At 34.7% G+C, this 14,220-nt stretch overlaps 1 protein-coding gene across 1 annotated transcript in view; it reads left to right on the forward strand.

Moving 5' to 3' along the window:
• LOC148941277 (uncharacterized) overlaps positions 1-12,629 on the forward strand; it is a 48,695-nt gene extending 36,066 nt beyond the window's left edge. The window contains exons 5-6 of the mRNA XM_089104296.1: positions 10,171-10,278; positions 12,012-12,629. Coding sequence (XP_088960422.1) covers positions 10,171-10,278; positions 12,012-12,219 — 316 coding nt within the window. The 3' untranslated portion in view covers positions 12,220-12,629. The remainder of the gene's footprint in view (positions 1-10,170; positions 10,279-12,011) is intronic.
• Positions 12,630-14,220: the final 1,591 nt, after the last annotated feature.

A 14,220-nucleotide genomic window follows, 5' to 3' on the forward strand; every position in this document is an offset into this window, starting at 1 on the left:
AGCCCACAGTGCTCGAGGTGAAGTGGAGTCTTATCATCTTCTTCCACAGCATAAATATTATAAAGTACGTAAAATGCCTATACTTTCCATCAAAGATTTTGGGACAAAAAAGTCGCAACCCTTTTGTCATCATCCCGCCCCCCCCCCCCAAAAAAAAAATTTCTGACTCGTAAAAACGTAACAAATTTGTATTTAAACAAATCTTTTATGCTTTTTTTGAGTGTGTTTTTGTGTAACCCCCCCCCCCCCCCGAAAGAATTCTTGTGTAAAACGTCCCCCGAAAAAAAATACTTGGATGCGGCCCTGATGATTATAACCTAGTTTAAATAGCATGTGTAAACATTAATTTGCTCCCAAGCATTTATCTTCAAACACTATATCTGTGCAACTGTCATACAGCGGTGATTCATCAGACAGCTATGGAAGCTGAATCATGACGCCTTTCGTCATGATTCCGCCTTCGCGCGTGCTCAATGACAAATTTTTTAGTGCATTGCGATGGGAATATAGGAGACTTGATAGAGTTAGTGCTGTGACGGTTGCTGTGAAACTTTCCAAGCCACACGGTATGAGGTTTTATGCTGTGATCTGCTTCAGAAAAGAATATCTGAAGTCGTCCGCCGAGCCTTTTGTTTCTTTGAGATGTTTTTCTGTTTTCGAATGGGAAGCTCCATTCTTGGAGGCATATCTGTAATAATATGATCCATTTTACAATTATAGGGGGTGCTAATTAGTGGTCAATCATTTTATAATAAACGATTTAGCTATAATAAAACAATTTAGCATATTTATATAAATATATGTAAAACTTTAGCTTTCTGACTAACTGATTAAGTTTTAGGTTAATTGTGTAGTATCATTTTTACATTCTACTCCGTCTTCGAAATAATTTTCTTCTTAGGATAATTGTTCCACGTTTAGAATAGGGGGGGATGAACAGGAAAATAATAGGGGGGATTACGAATAATTTTATAAAAATAAATGGGTGCAAATTAGTGATAAAATTGTTTTTTAGTAACATTGGGTTTATTTAAAAAAAAAATATATACATCATCGATTCCCTGAAGCAATGCTTGTGCGGGAGAAAACCATCATAATAAAAAAAAAAACCAAGAAACCAAAAAAAAAGAAACAAAAAAAAGAAAAAAAAACAAAAAAAAAAAAACAGAATAAAAGAAACAGAAAAAAAAAAAAAAAAAAAAAAAAAAAAAAAATTAGAGGTCAACTTACCGGACCCCAAAACCAACGAACCTCCAAACAACACCCAACAAAATTATAATAACTATAATCATATTCAGCAGCAACTAAGCCCTCCTCAAAAAAAAATTGCGTTTCAAATTGCATTTACATTAAATTCAACAAGTCTTAAGATGTGTATCTGTTCTTTGGGTCTGTCGCCAAATTATTTTCTTACAATAGTAAATAGTAAAATTTAGAATCCAAAAAGGGTATTTTCCAACGAATCTAAGAGTGTTGCCATCTATTATTTCTAGCTATTTCTGTTAACTTGGTCTATTTCCTGTTTAATTTATATCCATAGAACGTGGCAAGCAAAATATGTGACTAATACTCTCTGCTCGTCAAATTCTTATTGTTATAGAGTGAATAGGACTTACTTTCAATTTTTGAATCGAGATAATCATTTCTTCTTCTGAGTTTCGGACTGAGGCGGAGCAATAATTTTACACTATTACAGCTAAAGTGTAATAGTTTTGGAGCTAAGTAAAATTAGAGCTTGCCTTTTGCTCCTTTCCTTGTGGTGATTTTTAAAAAGTTGGCCTTTAGCCAGAAAATTAATTTCTAAGCCAAAACAGATTGATCTTTTTTTTACGCTGGATAATAATCTTGAATGAGCTGATGCAGAAATATTCCCGTGTTCCGCATTTTTATTGTACGGAAATATATTCATGAGGTACACCGTTCGTGGTTGTCAAATTATTGCTATTATAAAAGGGATGGGACTTATTTTGAACTTTTTCGTTGAAATCATCACTGCATTTTCTGGGTTTGAGACTAAAGCTGAAGAATAATTTCGCCTTTGCCGCCTTAAGTGTAATAATTAGAGCTAAAAAATAATTGAAGCTTGTCTTTTGCTCCTTTCCTAGCCGTGATGTTAGAAAGTTGGCTCTTAGCAAGAAAATTAATTTTTAAACCAGATCATCTTTTTTTTGGCTGGGTAACAGGGCCATGTCCAGGATTTTTGTTCAGAGGGGAGGGGGTTTAAGAAAAACTTTAAAAATACATCAACAGTTCGTTTACATGCATTTTGTTACGTTTTTAAAAGTCAGACAAACATTTGTTGTTTTTTTTTGGGAGGGGGGTTCAAACCCCCTAACTCTCCCCCTGGTTATGGCCTTGCTGGTTAATAATCTTTGATCGACTGATAGGATTGTATGATGTTTTTTCCCTGTACCAAAATATGTCCATGAGGCACACCATAGCCAAAAAATCTTTGGTGAGGCACACCAAAGCCAAAAATCATGACTCATACAGATTACCAACGCGTTCGTAACAAGGCCAACCCTTAGGGACGGAGTGAGAGGGGGTCAAGACATTGGCAAAATTGTATATTAAGCCATGATTTTCAATTTTTCTAATTATGGAGTCCTTTCGAAGAATTTCAAGGGAGAAGGATTGAGCTCTCCCCTTGCCCGGAGGAGGATTTTCCTTCCTCTTGTTTGCCGGTTCTGGTTGTATATCGTCCTAGAAATATACATTCTTTGCTTTCGTTTTCACAGTTGACAACTATAGCAATATTCTTAGGAATGAAAATGTAAATGCTTTCTTAATTTGATGGAAATTTTGAAGTTTATTTTTAATGCGTTAATTGTAGGTTTAATTAATTCAACTTACCACAGAATTGAAAAGTGGTGAATAAAAGGGTTCCGCCTTATCTGCATTGTTTCATCTTGAGATATTGATTTCGGCTTTTTCATATCTGGTAGAAGTTTGAATAACTTCCCTTGGATTGATATAGACATTATTCGAAATGGTGAGAATGTTTTGTAGAAGTTAACCAAAATTGATTAATGTTGTTATTCGAACTATTTTACTGTTTAAAAAATTATTAAAATAATGAAAATTGTTAATTATTAAATGTGCATTGCAATCCAAACCTTATGTGTGGATCAACGGTTTTTTTATATCCCGAATATCCGAGTGTTTCTTAGGACCATTGCATCTCTCCTCCCTCCCTCTTCTGTTTGTGCAGGCGTTACCCGGTTGTTGAAAATGCTAGAAGCATGGATGTGTATAGGGGGAGGAGAATCCTATCTAAAGAGTGTTGAAATGCCCTTTCACTAGCTAAACTGGAAAACTGCGGTCTCACGAGTCTCAGCTAAGACCGTAACATTTTTATATGCAATAATTTAACGCCCTCTGTTTATATGCAATAATTTAAGGCCATCTGTTTGTATATATAAATAATTTTCGTCTGTAAATTCTTCGTCATATTCTTCAAAGGTATTTATTCTTCATCGGTGAAATTTTTTAAGGCTTTCCACGTAATAAAATGCTCCATAGGAAAATTTAGCTCAGTTATTTATCTGTTTTTCATGCTTTGTGTATAGTAGGGTAGTGGAAGACTGGAAACTTTAACAATTCAGCTCCGTACCATTTTGGCCTAACGGGTCTTAGTTGAGAAACGAAACAGTTTTATTTTCAATACTTCAACGTCATCTGTTCAACGTCGTAGATATAAATCAGTGTCGTTAAAAGAACTATTAATGCCCTTGTTAAACTAGCCTGGTATTTTATACCATTTATTATTTCATTGTAAGAATACAACAAAATCTCCTTATTCTACTTCTCTTAAGGTGTTTAATCTCCCTCCTCGGAAAGCTTTTCTCAAACCCTCCTCAACAGTTTTGACTAAATACACCCATGGCACTTTTGTTTAACAGACATTCGCCGAATAGAGTATTGTTTATACATAGTAAAACCTTTCCTCCTCCTCCCCAAATTAATTATGTTCTCCTTTTATTCTTGTTTCAATTGGATTTTTGCTTAAAGTGAAAGTAGTTTCCTTAATCACTCACTAAACTTTAGGGATTAAACGATTAACACCAGTATAATTAAAGACACTGTCCAAGGAGATGGCTCTGTGTGAATGGGCAGCACTGAAAAAACAATTCCCCCCCCCCCCCACTTAACTATATTTTCCTTTTATTCTGGCTTTAATTTGATATTCGCTTTAAGCAAAGGAGTCTTCTTAATGACTGTCACTGAAATTTAAGGATTAGAATCTTCGCGCGCGTATGATTAAAGACACTTCCCCAAGGAGATGGCTCTATATGAATGGTCAGCACTCAAAAAATCTTTCCTCTCCCGATACCCAAACAATTATGATTTAATTTTATTCTGGCTGTAATTTGACTTTTGCTTAAAGCGAAAGGAGTTTTCTTAATGAATGTCACTGGAATTAAACAATTAGACACTTAACACGCACATCCTTAAAGACACTCCCCCAAAGAGATGGCTCTATATGAATGGTCAGCACTCAAAAAATCTTTCCTTCTCCCTTTCCCCAAACAATTATGATTTCCTTTTATTCTGGCTTTAATTTGACTTTCGCTTTAAGCAAAGAAGTCTTCTTACTGACTGTCACTGAACTTTAACAATTAAACGCTTATCGCGCACATCATTAAAGACACTTCCCCAAAGAGATGGCTCTTTTTGAATGGTCAGCACTCAAAAAATCTTTCCTCTCACTTTCCCCAAACAATGATTAATACATTTTATTCTGGCTGTAATTTGACTTTTTCTTTTAGAGAAAGGAGTTTTCTTAATGACTGTCAATGGACTTAAACAATTAGACACTTAACGCGCAAATCCTTAAAGACACTACCCCAAAGAGATGGCTCTATATGAATGAGCAAGACTCAACAAAGCTGTTTCAATTCGCCTATGTGTTTCTACCTTCGAGGTAATCTGAGCGAGCTGTGTGCCTCCGTTGTCATACTATAGAAAAATTTGTGGCACAAGGAGGGAAAACTCCTCAGAAGAATGGGATCGCGCTAGCTGCTGTTTATCGCATTGACATTACCATATACACCGTAGTCTAGTGGTCCAGTGCTGAACTATGTATATTGTGTATATTCTAATTTATTTTGAATACGAAAAATCAATTATTAAAAGTTGCGAAGGAACGGCAGTTTGGTGTTTCGAAATGGCAGATGTTTCAGACTGGGGTCCACGTTTTCTCATTAGAAAAGGTGACTTTGGATCCCTGAACCCCCATTCTCCAGAATCGTCGGGACTCCAACGATTTTTCTATAATTCCCTAAATTTTCAATATGTGTTTTTTTCTTTTACAAACCTCTGACTCCAAGGTATCACCCCTGTTCGAAATGTTTGGTTATTGATAAAGAAGCATTGAGGAGGAATCATCAAAAAGAGAGGAGGAATCATCAAAAGAGAAAAAATGGATAACTCTACTGGCTATAATTATTTATTAACATAACATAGAACACCATTATAACTCGTAAGTCCCTCAAGCCCCTTTCCAATCTCTCATGGAGCGCCGAAAAAGGGAAGGTGAATGAAGAGAACTGGTGGAAACTTCCAATATCTGTGTGGAAAATGAAAACAAAACAAAGAAAAGACCAATGAATTAAAAACTTGAGCGAAAACTAAAAGTTGAAAATCTGGAAATTACTTTCATTTACGATTGATCACCACAAAAGTATCTGTTAAGTAACGCGTGTTCCTATCTTCTAAATTAAATAGTTTTGGGACACATCATGTGTCATGCATTTCTCCTTGGCTCCTACTTCGCGCGTGCGCAATGACAATTTTATTTACCTTTGCTGTGCTTTGGTACGCTATTAGGAAATTAAGCAATAGTTCATTCCGCTATCCACGTCCGTTTGTGGCGCTGTGATGCGTCCCATTTTGAAACAAACGTGCAAAATATGAAATGATTCAAAATTGATAGTGAAGCGTTGAGTACGAATTCTCAAAAAGAGAAAAAAAATTTTGAGAACTTTCCTGGAGATAATTATTTAGTTATGTAACTTTGAAGACCAATATGACTCAAGTCCACAAATCGTTTCTCGAATTTCTCATTAACCACTGGGAATAGGAAGCGGAATGAAGAACACTCTTGTTGTAAGCACTCTCCGGTGTGAAACGTGGGTCTTCAAGGCTAAAAATAGTATAAATTTAGGTGTCTTTGATCACGATTGCCTCCATCAGATTCCACACGTCCAACTCCATGAACGAATATCCAACAATGAGACCCGTCAGTGCTGTAAGAAACCACATCCAGTCTCAGAAACTGTAAAGAGACGACGGCTCGTGTGGCTGGGCCATTGTGTAAGCTATGAAGACCACTAATGTATCTCGAAGTCCGTTATTAAAGCACGGCCGCTCAAAAATTGAAAATGTTGACCTGGAGGCCAGCAGAAAAATTGATGGTCAATGGTAAAAAATATTTGACGTAGAATCGCTTGGAGGCTTCTATCTCTTTGGTCTACTGTGGGACAAATATTAGCTCTACCAATTCAAATTCGTGACACATAACCGCACCTTATAAAAGACCTTTGCTGGTGAAATTATTGACGCCAGGCGAGGTGGAGCTGCGTCTAGTTCCCGTTAAAAGAAAAGAAATTAGGGGAAACCGACTAGAAAAATAAAGAAAATGCAAGTGAACTAAAAACTTTGAGTGAAAACTAACAAATCAAAAATCTGGAAATTATTTTATTTACAACTGATGCTACTTTAAAATTTAAAACGAGCAGTGTATTGACGATTGGGCAACGAAAAGGGAAATGAATTCAGTGATCCTGACCGATTCAAAATTTAGGTTATATTTTGAAAGATTTCTTAGGCTGCTAGAAAATTTGTTAAAAAAGAAGGTTCCTTTTTGAGGAACCTTTTGGTTCCTCAAACTTTTGGATTTTCATATTCCCTATGGTTCGAAATTTGGTCTTATTAGAAGTTTTATTTTTTGCCATCTAACATAAGGAGTTTCTACACACGACTGAAACCATAGACATCATCACATCCTCCAAGTCCAAAAGTCCCCCACCTCGATTAACCCCATTCAAATTTTAATATGCTCTAGCATCTCGTGATCCTCGTAATTTACGATTAATTTTTTTTTGTGGGGGGTAACAAAGTGCTTTTTTTCAAAATATAGGAGGGATGGATGACCCCTTCCCCCCTGGCACCACTGACTATGAGGGTAATTATTTAATTTTATCTTAATTATGAGGTTACGTGTCTAAGTCCCTGTCAAGCATCACTTTTAAATAATTTATTTTCAAAGTTTTTTCGTTCACCTACTCTTAAGTCTCATTCGCTTTTGTTGAAATAGTAACTTTTGAGTGAATCCTAGATGGCAATGGGTGTATTTCTTGCTAAAAATCGCCGGAGTTAGCAAACTTTTCACAGTGAGTAAATGATTCATTGAATCTTCTATATATAATCATATACATTATATAGCATATTGTGATAATGATAATGGTACCATAGTATTAGTAATAATATTGTCTTTCACAGATTTTAAATCATATGCAGTAATGGTCCATATCTGTATAACACTTTGGTTGCAAATTAAATATAAAAAAAACCAGTTTTTTTAACCGAAAGTAGGGAACGACGTTAAAACTTAAAACGAACAGAAACTTTTTTGTTCGTTTTATGACCGGGGCTGTCCCCGCCTTCTAGCCTCGCGATTTACTAGCAATTTTTTTATTGATTAAAAAAATATAGTTGTTATAAATTCATCTTTTAGCTAAACGCTCGAGGCGGACAGGCGGGGACACTCCAATTCAAATAAGGAATAATTTCTGTTTGTTTTGAGTTTTAACGTCGTTCCTTACTTTCAGTTAAAAAAACTTGTTTTTTTATTTAATTTTTGAACATTTTTGAATAAATGCAGCTTTGATCTTGGCTCACCGTACATGAATAATTAAAACAAAATTTGCATATTAATTTACTTTTATTTGGTTAAATGGCTTTCTCGAAACTTGTTTAATTTTATTTACGAACGTTTTTAGTTGTAATAAATATACGTAACTTACGAATTAACTTACGGAACGACCTTCTATATTTATATATTTTTAATACGTATATTTGGGGGTTCGCCCCCTAGTCAATGCCTTGCTCTTTAAGCTAAAGTACGAATATGGTTCCAATTCTTCAAAAGTGACCGCTTAATGACAAAGGCCGTTAATTAGAATAAATAACTCTTATGAAAGTACTAAAAAATTCTTTGGCTTAAAGAGCGAGGTATTGACTAATGGGTGAACCCAATCATATGTGTAATATTTTATGTTCGTTTAAAGTTTTGATGTTGCTGCTGTTGCAGCTGAAAAACTTGTTTTTTATATTTAATTTCTGATCTTTTTTTAAATAATGCTGGGAAGTCCGGCGTCTTCTTCATAGCAATGTCCCCTCCCTCATGAAAACTTCCTTCATGGAAAGATCCTCCCACATAACCCCCGACCAACTCCCCCCCCCCACTACCAGAAAAAATCCCCCCTGAAAACGTCTGTATACTTCCCAATAACCAATACTATATGTTAATATTGGATAGAGTTCATAACTTTCAGCCCTCCCCCCGGAAATTTCGGGGTATTAAGTTATCCTAAAAGACATACTTATCATATTTTCGAACATGCTGAACAAAATGGCTCTCTCAAAATTTCGATCGGGTACTTTGGGGAAAGAATTAGCGTGGGAGGGGGCCTAGTTGCCCTCCATTTTTTGGGCATTTTAAATATGCACTAGAACTTTTAATTGCCATTCCAAAGAGCCCTCCCACGATATTCTAGGACCACTGGGTCGATACGATCACCCCTGGAAAAAAAAATAATAAACACGCATCCGTGATCTTTATTCTGGCAAAAAATGCGAAATTCCACATTTTTGTAGATAGGAGCTTGAAACCTCTACAGTAGAATTCTCTGATACGCTGAATATGATGGTGTGATTTTCATTAAGGTTCTATAACTTTTAGGGGGTCTTTCCCCCTTTTTTCGAAAATCAGCCAAATTTTCTCGGGCGCACAACTTTTGATGGGTAGGACTAAACTTGATGAAACTTATATATTTGAAATCAGCATTCAAATCTAATTCTTTTGATGTATCTATTTGTATCAAAATACCGTTTTCTAGAGTTTCGGTTACCATTGAGCCGGGTCGCTCCTTCCTTACAGTTCGTTACCACGAACTGTTTGATAGTTCATATGGGTCAATTATACTGCAACCTTTGCCCCATTTACTTTACGTTCTATGCGACATTCCCAAATATTGGTAGACAGTAACTGCATTTCTGTGGTTACAAACGCATATTATTATTATTTATATTTAACTTAGAGTGAAACTCACTTCCAAATGCTGGTTTAATTTCATTTATTGATATTCTCTAATTGAAATTGTAATTCATTTATTTAAATTCGTCTAACTTCATTGGTTTAATTCAACCCCCTACATGCATCGAGATTGGGTGCTGTGCCTAACGGGTTTTGTCCTACTTGGATTTGCTGGTAAGATAAGTGACCCTTGAGAAGGATTAGTAATTCTCTTCTGCACAAACGGAGCCATTCATGTATTGCATAGATAAAAGTGCAACCTTGCAAAATAGATCTTCGGCTTAAATGAAGTACAACAGAATTGTTTTCAGCTTCACAACTTTGCTCAATCCCAATTTATAAGGTTTTAAAGATATGCAAATACATTTCCTAAATTTTGAAAAAAAAGGACATCAATATGGCTTAAAATTCTACTCAAATAACAGGAATTGCATTTTCAGAACTGAAGTCGGAGAAAAAGAACCGGATAACTGAAAATTAAGGTAAAATGTTGTTTTGTCAAAATTTCAATATGTATAGACCTGTCATGTAGGAAAATTTCAGGACCCTCTAGAGGGAGAAGGACTGGAGGTAGGTACTTCAAAATACCTTTTCGAAACATGTCTTAGCCTGTACACCCATCCCTGAAAGTTTTATTTTCCTAACCTAACACCTTTCCAAGACAGCCATAAGTAGCTAAAGTAGAATTTTACCATGTGGTCTAAAAGCCTGAAAATATTTTTATCGTTATCGCTATCTCATTTCATTTTATAGAGAGACGCTGAAGAAACGAAAAATTTTAATTTTTATATTTTATCAAGCTGGAAGATGTCTTGAAATGAAATATTTTGCTGACTATTTTTATTTTCTAGAGAATCAGAAGATGTCAAATTTGAGTACAAAAGACAGTTGTATGAAGAAAAGCTTCGCTGGAAAAAATTCAACAAAGAAGTTAAGGAACAGTTTAAGGCGGGAGTTGAGTAAGTTCCCTATCAAATTTCCTATTGTTTGTTCCAAACCCTTATTTTACTTCACTTGTACTTACAGCGATACCAGGTTTTTTTTTTTTTTTTTTTTTTTTTTACCTCACAGGGCTGTTTAAATTTAAATGTTTTGTAGGAATTTGCTTAACCACAAGCTTCCCAGACTCACACACCACCTGAGATTGCAGAGTAATGCCATTGACTCCTCCCACTTCAAGTATTAGTGATGCAAGGGTTCGAACCTACATCTCAAAGACATAGGGTTATAAGTCCAGCATGCCATTCCCTCGGCCAGTAAAACCATAGGAAACTGAAAGAATTTTTCTGTTTTCTTTTAGGTCATGGGTCGGCAACCCATTCACCATAACAGTACCGAATGAAGTAAAAGGGAGTGCCATCTAGCATTCTGTCATATAGCATTCTCGAAAAAATCTGTAAGCCTCATATAGCACAGTTAGTTTGATTTTCAACTATCCAGTTCAGACCAATTGTTTTGATATGTTACAATTTTGTTTTTGAGCAAACCTTTCTCAAAGTTTGGGAAATACCCCCCAAAAATACTTTGTCTTTAGATTTTCTTTGTTTATTCTTTATTAGTTCATTTAAATTTAGTGCTTGAGGTACCAAATGAAAGCCAAATTATCTGGTCATGTTAGGTGGTCATCTTGTGGCGAAACATTCAGAAGAAAAAACAACGCTTGATCTTGCAGATGGGTGTCAACTGGTGTATAGTGGGACGGGAAAATATGGTAAACACATTCCCAGCATGTACCAGGTGAAACCCATCTACAAAATCAAGAGTTATTTTTTTATCAAAAGGGTTTAAGTACATCTAGGTTGTCAAAGGAACATAAATACAATCTCAGGAACAGAATAGGTATGAAGTTTCCACTTTCAGGGAAACTAGAGGGGGAGTAAAACTAAATCAAAAGGTATAATAAATATCCAGATTATCAAAAGAGTGAATATGCAATATCCCAGGAAAAAAGGGGGTATGTTGGAGCTTTTAGAGCATATTATTGGGGATGTTGAACTAAATAAAAAGACTCTTATGTCCGTCTAAGTTTATCATAAGGGCATATTACGGCATCTTAGGAACGGATAAAGGTATCCGTTTTCGAAACTTGGTTGAAACTTGGGGATCTCTTGAGGGGGATTTACAACTAAATATGAATGTTGAAATGGTCTGTCTGCAATATATATGTGATGGCTAAGGACATTAAGGCGAAACTATCAAGGGATATTGTCAAGTATATTGAAAAAAATCAATAGGAACTCTATGGATGCAGGATGTCAAAAGGGCATATGAGCAATATCTGAAAAACAGCTGAAACCAATACATTTAACCTTTGAGGGCTGCTACAACTACTACTTATGCAATTAGTACTACTGCTATTGTGACTTTTTGAAACTGTGACTGCTTTTAATTGTTTGAATCTGTGACTACTTGTAAGTACAAATACTTATGAATGCGACTGATTGCGACTGCGACCCTAACTAATTGTAACTATAATTGCCAGTGAATTTGACTTTGACTGCATCAACTACTTTGCTATAGCAAACAACAAGACAATCCCTCAAAACTGGAGCAATGTCAAAGACCACAGTTCATGTTCCTCCTAAAGTGTTTAGGGAGAGGGGTCAGATGACATTGTGCAAGGCAACATCCTCAGAGGGGGGGCTGTTTCTGAAAGCAGTCTGTATTTACCACCTTAATTTATAATTTCAAGGACGAATTCTTCAGTCTCATATGCTAACTGGTGTTCCAGCAAACTCAGCAGGGGGAATCTCTCCATCCAGTTGGATCAGTCAAGATCTATTTTTGAAATATATTCATCACCTCAAGGATATATTCAAATCGTTCATTTTCAAAATTGCAAGAAAGCAGTAGAAGAAGAAGAAGAAGAAGAAGCTGTTTGTATAAATTTTGTTTGGTAAAATACTAGAATGAAAAGTGCATCAATTTAACTTCAATCTGAGTTTGGAAACCGGGTTCCTCATTTCACAAAGATCTCACGTAAGATGGATATTTTCGAAAACCCCTTGGCAGTGGGTATCAGTAATGTACCAAGTGATATGCAAATCAAGGTGATTGATTTGCAAAGTGATACCACACTTAAAATAGATTTAAGGAAAAAACCAACTTGGTGGATTTCTATGGAAGTTTGTCTTCTGAAAACTACAAGGAATTAAAAAGGTTTGCTGAGCAATTAATTACTATGTTTGGTAGTACATGTATTTGTGAGTATACTTTTTTCAATTCTGAATTATCTAAAAAACAAACACTTTTCTTGGTTATCGGACATAGATTTAGACTCAATATTTCACGTCTCTACTACAAAATAAAAGCTAATGTAAAAAAACAACTTGTTTATGGATTATGGTTATTAGGCATAAATTATTATAGACATTAAACTACTACGAGCACCTTAGAAATTATGGTGTTTATGGATTATGGTTATTAGGCATAAATTATTATAGAAATTAAACTACTACGAGCACCTTAGAGATTATGGTGTTTATGGATTTGGTTATGACGTATCACAGTTTATATAATTATCCAGTATGATCATTCCCTATCTCACCCATTATAAAAAACCCCGACCGGGGTGCGAGTGCTCCAGAGAACGTAGAAACATAAGCGGCATCAGATGTTTTCACGGGTAGACAAGTCAGATTTCTCTTGGACGCGAAACTTTGCTTCAACGTTGGAACATTAATTTTGAAGAAACTAATTTTAAATTAATTTATTCCAATACATACATGAAAATCGGTAGTTAGTAGTGTAATGTTATTATTAGATGTTTTTAGGAATTAAAAATAGGTTTCGAAAATAATTATGAAAATATTATTAAAAATAAGTCTCAAGTTGGTTTCAAAGGCATTTTGAGAAAGTTTCTGCCAAAATACGTCCAGGGTAATTGGACCGCTGATGGCAGATCAAATGAGAGGAGCTGTTTGTACGCGCCGATATAAATATATATATATATATATATATATATATATATATATATATATATATATATATATATATATATATATATATATATATATATATATATATATATATATATATATATATATAAAAGTAAAGGCCATATTGAACTTAAGATCAGAAGAAATAGAAGCCTACAATAATTCAAACTCAAAACGACCAGAAATTATTATTAAAGAATAAAAAAGGAAAGGAGAATAATTGGTATTGCGGTAACACTGCATATAAATTTATATGAATGTATATATAGTGGACTGTAATAATGCAAAAGGTAAGTATAACATTGGTTTAAGAATGGAAAGAAAGACAAAGAATAAATTTACGACGATAATCAAGTAAAAAATAAGTTTTATTTGAACAGTGCCATAAAGCGATGACATTTGGTTATGATATTTGGTGCTTCGCATTGATATTTCAGTTTTAAAAGTTTTATCAATTTTTTTTCAAAGGGAAATTACGTGGTGGGCATGAATGTATACTTGCAGCTAACTTAAATATAGTCACTTCCACTTTTCATATCTGTTTATTGATATTGGTTTGATTTTTATTGTCTGTAGTACTGAGGAGCTCATTAAGGAGATAATCAAACACAAATTTTAAAAAAATTTACCCCTTTGTTCAAAAAAAGAGATAATCAAATATTTAAACTGCTAAAACTAAAATAATTACTTGATAGTTTATTCTTCTTGATAGGTACGTCTCTCGATTTCACGATTCTTAAATTTTACTACGTATTATGCACGTGTGCTCAAAAAAAAATATTTTAAAAGAAATAAAAAAGAAGAAAACAAAACTAGTTTTATCTATGCTCTCCGACTAAAAAGTTAACTATTATTTTAAAATATCACATGAACTACAATCTTAGAAAATAAATATCACAACGTGAAAAAAAAAATTCTACACTAGCCAGTTGCAGATCCAGAGGGGGGGGGCGAGGGTTACCC

Source organism: Artemia sp. Qi Xiang Cuo, chromosome 18 (assembly GCF_049724085.1).
Source record: "Artemia sp. Qi Xiang Cuo chromosome 18, ASM4972408v1, whole genome shotgun sequence".
Taxonomy (NCBI): Eukaryota; Metazoa; Arthropoda; class Branchiopoda; order Anostraca; family Artemiidae; genus Artemia; species Artemia sp. Qi Xiang Cuo.